At 30.2% G+C, this 8,787-nt stretch overlaps 1 protein-coding gene across 1 annotated transcript in view; it reads right to left on the bottom strand.

The window, feature by feature from the left end:
* Positions 1 to 1,538: 1,538 nt before the first annotated feature.
* The window catches only part of LOC124361287 (high affinity copper uptake protein 1-like), a 47,246-nt gene continuing 39,997 nt past the window's right edge, over positions 1,539 to 8,787 (bottom strand). Inside the window, 2 exon segments of the mRNA XM_046815334.1 lie at positions 1,539 to 3,824; positions 8,204 to 8,233. Of these exon segments, the coding sequence (XP_046671290.1) occupies positions 3,623 to 3,824; positions 8,204 to 8,233 (232 nt within the window). The 3' untranslated portion in view covers positions 1,539 to 3,622.

Genomic DNA, 8,787 nt, shown 5'->3' with positions numbered 1-8,787 from the left:
ATTCATAATTAAAATTAATCTAGTTAATTACATAATATTACAGACAAAATCCTACAAAGTTCACATCGTTTTCTTCGGTATTAAACCATAATTTACTGTACAATTTTTATTATTTGGAAAGATTTTACTGACAAAAATAATGATTTTGTGTTTGAAAATGTAGTTTTAGTTTTTACATGGAAACAGAAACTGAAGAGTACTGAATTAAATTAAATTGCTAAGATATCAAATTCGAGCATCTACTTGATTATTGGGGTTTAATTAAATGTTGCAGTTCTCTTTATGAATAACCTGTAATTCACTCACCGTCTGATCTTTGATTCAACACAATTGCTTAACTATTAACCTATTAACTAAGGAGCTCCTTCTATATAACATTGTCAGTGTGAACGATTAGAACTCTAAAATATGCCCTTGGCGACTGATGCTACAGCACTACTAAACGAATTATATTTAAACTGATAGAAGTCCACATAAAATTCTATCCCAAAACAACAGTTGTGCACCTTAGTTTTAGATTGTGCTTCCCCAACTTTATTATGAACATATGTAGGTTTTTTTTAATTTACAGAGTGAGACAACATCTTTTGTTATGATTACTTGATTAAATAATTTGGTTTAATACGGTCAATCACTCTACCAGTAAGTGTGTTGAGTGCAATGTGACACTTTGTGTGGTGCCGTGGCTTGCACTGTTCCACTAATTCAAGAATTACTGAACACTCATTCAAAGGTACATACGTAGTAAACTCAAAACAATTGTTAAGAAAAAAATTTTTTTTTTTTATTTGAGTAAATTTTGTAGTTCTATATAAAAAGTTCTATAACCAGATTATTTCTTACCTTCCCTCTGTCTGTAAACAGCATGAAAAGGGCTGATTTTGTATGCAGTGAGGTGTTAATAGCGTACTGTTAAGAAATAAAAATAAAGACGTTACACATTACTTTTACGACAACAAAAGAAATAACACTTTAAAAGTACTCATCTTTGATAAGCATAGTAGAAGTTTTTTTGTAACACATTCACTGCAGCTTCACATGGAGAGAATTTAACAGCCAGTAATGATAGTCAGTAGCACGGGTCATGTGGCAGTTAAAGTGTAAAAAATGCAAAGTGCAATACTATAGTTAAATCAAATATATTAAATATACAAAATATAACTATAAATATCTTAAAACATAGAAACTAATGCTGAACCGTGTTTTATAAATAACAGGATTGTTTTAAATTAGACCAACAAAAACATTTATTTTCTACTCCATTTTTTTAACACGAAAATTTAATCAACATATTTATTTATGTAGTACTAAGAATTTTAATTACAATTAGTTTTTGTCTAAACATTTGAGATAAAGTACATAAAATGTACTGTTTTTGTTATTGCTTTAGAATCTCACTAAAATAAATTATTACAAAACAATTTTCGCATAACACTCCTCTTCAAACAACAAATTACAGATTTTGTTGTATTTCTTTAACCTTAAAACATTTACGCTTTAGGAAATTCATAGGGATTGGTCAAATGATATTTGATATATACAAACCACAATAGAATTTTATTACCCATGTCTTATTAGTTACAAGGGGTATTAACATGTAACAAGATTCAAGTTCAGCACACTCTAACCTTTTAACAGAACATTCAACTGGAGTTTTATTTCATGACAAATGATATAAAGGATTATAAGTTTGAGGAATAAATCCCTCAGTACATTGCTGTCAATAATACACTTCAAACACAATGTGAACTACAGAATTTACAATCTTATCAAATGATTCAGAGAACTATTTGTAATGGACATTTGAAATATCCATATACTATGCTTACATCCATACACTACATTCGTGAATAAAGAGAATTCAGATTCTTGTTTGTTAACTGGGTCATTACATTTTCTTATTCAGCCCACCTGCTTATGCTAGTCATCAACTATTTTAAAACTTATAAATTATATGATATGTTTATTTTATTCACAAACAGTATAATATATAAGAGTATAATATTGTGTACATATATTTTTAATGTGTATTTTTGTCAATAATATTAACAGTGTTCATTACAAAATCTTTTACAGATCTCAAAATCTTTTCTTATTTTAGCCATGAAAATTTGGTTTACAATATGAATTGTGTGAATCAGGTTTGAGTAGGTACTAGACAACCGCTTTTGTAGTTAATGCTCGACTATGTATGTGAATAACTTTATATTAAAAAAAATATTTCATTTAAATCTTCACACCTATAAAAGAATTCCTAATCAAATGGGGATTTAATTAAACAGTATTAACTTTTCTGTATTTGTAAACTTCACACTGCCTTAAAAAAGTATGGATTTCTTGAATATTTTTCGATATAAACGATTACTTTGATATTAGGAACTACCAGTAATTGTCTTAAAATAATACAGAAAACATATTTTCCTTAAAAAACATTATAATCAGTTATATAATATTAAAACTATTATAACTATAACCATATAATATTATATTTCTCTATGGAGTATAATGAAAGGTTTCTACTTTATAATCTAAGAGCCAGCTGTATTGGAGGCTACCTTGAATTTAGCTCCTAAGAACAATGCTAAACCTCAAAAATTTTGAAGCACTTATTTTTGACACAGAATCATTGGAGATGTCTCATTTCAAAAATAAACAATCAAAACACTAATTTTTCAAAATTATTGTTAGTTATTCATAAAAAACATTCTCAACAATTTGTTCTTAATAATAATCTAGGTTGTTTTACTACAACTGGCTTTTAAATTATTTGTTTCTGTAAATTAGAGGCGTATACTTATAAAATATAATCAAAGGGGATAAAAAAATAGCAACTTTAGTAGAATAAAAAGGCCACTAAAACTAAATCTACACTAACATTCAAATGTGATTGCTGTATTGTTGTTTTCAATATTATAAACATCATATTCATTTTTTATACCAAACAAAGCATGTTTCTTTTCTGTCTAAAGTTAGACAATTATTTTTTAAATTTTATAACTTCTCATTTAAAAGAGATTTAATTTTTAAATAAATTTTTTTAGCCTTTTTATATTCAGGCTTTACAATCTCAAGTGTTTAAAAATAGTTCAACACTGCTTATCTGTAGTGGAGATAATTCACAAGTAAAACCACTTTTTAAAGAATTTGAAACACTAGAATATTAAACATTGCATAAAATTAAGACATGACAAATAGAACAACTCTATATGTGGATATCTAGACGCTTATCTGTCCATTTTTAAAGCAGTAACATTTGCAGTCGCCAGTTACTAACCAGAACTATCTTCAGTTTGACTATACTTATGAGATAAATATGAAGCTCCCGTTATACGTAACAAATTGAACAAGATCAAATCAAAGTTAAAAATAGATCCTTCACATTTTATAAAAACATCACTATAGTAAAATATATTCTTAAAGTCAAATAGAACAAATCATAAACATAAAAATAGTAACCATTGCCAGCATCCACCTAGTTTAAAGTAAAACCTGTGACAAAGTAGTTGTAGCCAGTTTCTATCGCAATTATAGTTTTAGATTTGACACAATTTTGAGAGTATCTGTACATAGGAAGTCTTTCATACAGGAGATCACAGATAACGTCAAGAGCAGAATACGTAGGTCAGTGACAGTGTTCCGTAACATCAATGATGACCGATTTCTTCCAGCCAAAGAGGAAGTAGCCAGTGGCAGCTCCTAGAGCGACAGCCACACACAGCCATACGTTGTATGTCATGAATATCAGCATGAGGAAATAACTCACCACTATCTGAATAATGTGGAGCAATGTCTGGAATGCATGGTTTGCGCTCAGCATGGTAGGCCTAGACAGACAAACAATCACTGCACAATAAGCAAGATTATGTATTAAATCTAATCAGAATATTCTTCCAGTACAACGTTGGAACCACTTGTAGATGTCATTCATAAGGCAACTCTAAATATTGTCTTGATTAAAAATCTATGTTAATGAACAAATGTGGTACAATATGGATTTCCAGTTCTAATTGTTCATCAAACTCTGTTAACTTAGATCAATATTATTTAAATCTAAGTGGTCTGAGAGACGCCCAGTGCTGGGAATCACAACCTGCTGTCTTTTTCACACAGACTTTTTATTTCACATTCTTATATGATAATCAAGATTTATTAATACTTAAACAAGAGCAGGATCGTAGATAATTTACCCTATAAATTAACTAACACTTATAACTAACATAATGTTTAACCCCTCATAGATAATTACTTTTTTTTATCAACAAAGTTATAAAAATAAATTTTAACAAGTTACTTGTGCCACATTAATTAATATAAGAAGTAAAATACTTTCATCCTTACTGTGGTGTACTACATATTTCTCGAATTCTTTGCTTGATTAAAATAAAAATTGTATTTCCAGAAAACTAGTTTTTCTATGAGATTGAAAAAACCATGTATCTTATCAAGAAAATCTGGTTTGGTTACTCACACTGCACTGTTGGAATAACTGCGATATTAAGATATTATTTGTGTGCAGAACAAGGTTACTCATTCGGTTACCACTGACCATATAGCTTCATATTACTCAACTCTTCTGAATTGCAGACCAACTAATAGAGAAGAATTACTCACCCCTTATTAATCATCTAATATGAATTCCACCAAACTTGACTTCTATCCAGAATGAGTAACCACTTACTTGTTTTATTTTCACTAGATATTGTTTAAATGTCCTGAGATGGTGGGCACAAGACACATACTCCTCGAGTTGATTGTAATAATGGTGATATAAGCCCTAGACGTTACATTGTCTGGTGTCTTGTGGAGATTGGCTCAATGAAAGATTGGCTCACATAAGCAAATACATACAACCAGTTTACAGGTGATGGATGTGTTAGTGTTGGTGATTACTCTCCTCACAACCACATTTTTACTGAAAAATGAAAACACCATAAAACACCATTTGGTAAAAATTTATCTGGGAAGTAACAAAAATGGTGACTTGCAACTTCCCGAGGGCTCAGTCCTTATCTATCTTTTTTTATTTGCATTCTTTGCTTCAGTCCAAATTGATAATAAGTTGATGATCATCTTATCTAGCACAATAAGATGTAAATTATTTAAAAGTACTCTCACATGTAGTAGCTTACCTTAAGAATTTATTTTCCAATCTGAAGCTAATACCCATTACTTCTAAAATTGAAATGTCCAGGTTCTATTTCAATATTATAATGGTTTTCTGTAGAATTAAAACTTCCACACACATCATGAGTAACTACAGTACTTGAGAGGTCACCAATAGATTGATCGCTCACTTTCATTGAGCCAATCTCCACAAGACACCAGACAATGTAACGTCTAGGGCTTATATCACCATTATTACAATCAACTTGAGGAGTATGTGTCTTGTACCCACCATCTCAGTTCCTAGACCAGTCTGCAGCTCAATATTGAAGAGTGAATCGAGATAATCCGAAGAATTGCTGCCAGAAAAACAATGACTTACTACATCATTAGTGTTTTTTATCATTTTTATTATGAAGAAATTACCAAACTAAATGTTCATAATCAGGAAACCTTTCTGTGGTAGAACATTATCCATACGTTTTAACTGTACATATAAATGTACCCTGCTTATTTCATGCAACTACATAGCACATTCTACATTATACCACTATGTACAAAAAAAAATAAATAAACAAAGGAAGGACTGAGCTTTACTAAGGATGCAACCTTCAAAGACTAAGTGCTAGGCATACTTATTTGTTTTCTGTCTTGTTTGTTTACGCCAAGTGTGGACATGTCGTAAGTCAAGTATTTATTTTCAAAAAAGTTTTTGTTTTTTTATTATCACACAGAGATACTTAAATTTCACTGTCAAACCTGAGAATGAGATGAAATGATGAATACATGTGGTGTATATACAGACTACTTCTGTAACGGTATAAAAGTTATTGTATCAGCAAGAGCACACTGTACTGAACTGGTGGCCATCTTGAGTTTAACCCCATGAGAACAATGTTAAACCTGAAACACTTTTATACTCTTGTTTCAAACATAGAATTTGGAAAGTGTCCCTTTTTAAAAATGTAATTAATAAGCATCCAAATATTGTTTTATACTTCTATTGGTTATTCAGAAAAAATTATCAAATATGTTTGTACTTCATTTGAATATTAAAAAACAAACTTTAAGACTTCAACATGAATTTTAAAAGAAAACTTACACAGCAAATGTGTGTCAATCAGATCTTTAAAATTAGACATGTCATCATTTTCCAACAAAACCCAAGGACATAAAAATGTTTGAAATTTAATAAAGTTCTTATGGGGTACAAATGAAGGTCCTTTCATTACAGCCACCTCTTAATCCTTATAACGTCACAGACGCCGTATGGCGCATAGACAAACTATCTCCAAACGGCAAAGACGCGGTACGGTGCATCAACACAAAACTGCGTCTATAGCAAATTTAAGTCCCTTTTAAATCCGATCAATGTCACTAACGGTAAGCGTCAACCATGTGTGTGGGTTATTGACCTATGTCAAGCGTCAAAATATAGCTGTCGCGTTACATTGTTTGAAACAATAGACGCGGTGTCTAGACACTCTCCCCGCCACACGGCACAGATGCCGTACAGCGCGCACGCTTTTGTTTGCAGTTTGGCTTCAGGTAGTGCGTGTCTAACCATCGCTGAGTCGGTTTCCTTCGTTGTGTTTTCTGTTTATATGGTTTTTATTTATTTTTAATTTTATTATATATAATTTATTATAAATATAATTTATTTTAATTATATTTACATAATTGTCTGGTAATGTTTATAGTTTAGCTAATAAAATTTTGTGTGCCTTTTATTTTGACTTTATTTATATCTACAATTTAATGTCCCATAAATATATGTACGTACAAGATAATTTTAAAATTTTTACTTTTTTATACTTACCATAATTATAGAAAGTAAAAATAAAAATGAACTTTACACATTAAAAATTTTTTTTTTTTAATATTGTGCCGTTTGCTGGAAGTCGTGAAAAGATATACTGACGTTATAAGGGTTAAGATTACTACTGAAATCCTTGCCTTGGACATACAAATTGAATAATCGATCCATGATTAAACTTAAGAGAATACTTGATTTTCGCTGAGAGGTATTCTATATGATGTCATATCAATCACATCCAACACAATGACATGAATCTTCAGTCTGGTATTTAGGAGACAACCACACATGAAATCTACCTTTCCGCTAAACATGTTAGAAGATAAATATTTAATTCAATATTTAGAAATGAAATATTAAACTTATAAGGAGTTAGTTGGTCATTATTATGGTATAAACTATATACCAGTTTCCATTTTTAGATTGGCAAATTCATTTAATTTAACAGCCATATGTGTAATGTGAGTCTTTATATATATATATATATATATATATATATATATATATGTATATATACAGTTTTCAGGTTAAGGGATACATTGACATTTTGGTGATAATGTGCAGAAATAGTTACAAACTATTTCCACTGATTGATGTTCAAGACTGTCATATAGATCTAAACTTAATTCTAATAGTGGAAATCTCCAGATAATAGGGTAAAGTTGTTATTTTTATGTTAAAATATATGTTATATTTAGATAATCAGTGGTTTTAAGTTTTTGAGAATCTAATTTATAGTAAAACCAACAGAGGTAAGAAAATTATTGTGTAAGGAAACAGGTTTTGCACGTGAAGAATATAACTACAGTACATATTATCACGCCTACTAGCAATACGTGACCAACAACTATTGTTCGCTGATGTTTGTTTAGAAAGTACTAAACTGATAAGACATTACTGTAGATAAATTCTACCTTCTTTTTGCTTCATACCTACATGTAGCATTAATGATAACTTGTAAAACAATCTAAAAGTTAATTAGAATGTTTTCCTTTTATTATAAGAAGATAGTGGAAACTTTGTATTTTATTTACAAACAGAAGACTATAGTGATTTTAAAGCAAAATGCACATAAATGCATGCTATATGTGCAATGAAAATAAAATCACCTTTATAAATTACAAAAAAACATGCAAAATAAAATAAAAGAAGCAGTTTAAAGTTTTGAACATAAATATTCCCAAATGCAATGAGAAGCAACTAAAAATGCAGTTCGTAAAAACTGGAAAACTGAACAATAACACACAAGAAAAGATATCAAGCTTTTTGACTGGGTCCACTTACGGCTGCCTGTGAATGACTTCTCCCACCACACTGAAAGCACAATGCAATCAAACATCAACAGATTGGTAGAGTGTGATCCATTGAACTTGCTATCAGTCACTTCTTCATAGGTGACTAAATTAAAGAATTTCACAAATTTGTTTGGTGTGTTAGTTTCCCAGCATACGTTTTTAAGTCTCATGTCAAAATTTTTTATTTGAGCACGAAAAGATGTGATAGTCACGTTTAATACAAAAGTAAATGTGTCAGAGCTTATTACTCTTATTTACATAATGAATATTTGAGCCAATTAAAAATATTCAAAAGATGATATCTATCCAAAATTATCATCAACACATGTTTTATATCCATGTTGGTTTTTTCCATGTCTAGCAGTAGATATACAGTAATGACAACAACGTAATTTATCATCTGAAAGTGAAATATGAAGTGAAAAGAGAAATATGGCAAATGTAGCTTTCAGATTCAGAGTGTTACGTGGAACTTCACAAATGAAGGAGCAGTAGAAATTGACACCCTCCAGAAGAAACTGTGTGCACGACCGTGTTACAGTTGGTCCGGTAATTCTTGTGAGGTGACCTAGA

The sequence above is a fragment of the Homalodisca vitripennis genome, chromosome 4 (genome assembly GCF_021130785.1).
Source record: "Homalodisca vitripennis isolate AUS2020 chromosome 4, UT_GWSS_2.1, whole genome shotgun sequence".
NCBI classification, from domain to species: domain Eukaryota; kingdom Metazoa; phylum Arthropoda; class Insecta; order Hemiptera; family Cicadellidae; genus Homalodisca; species Homalodisca vitripennis.
The sequence above is the reverse complement of the archived record's forward strand: the minus strand, read 5'-3'. Positions and strand labels throughout refer to the sequence as shown.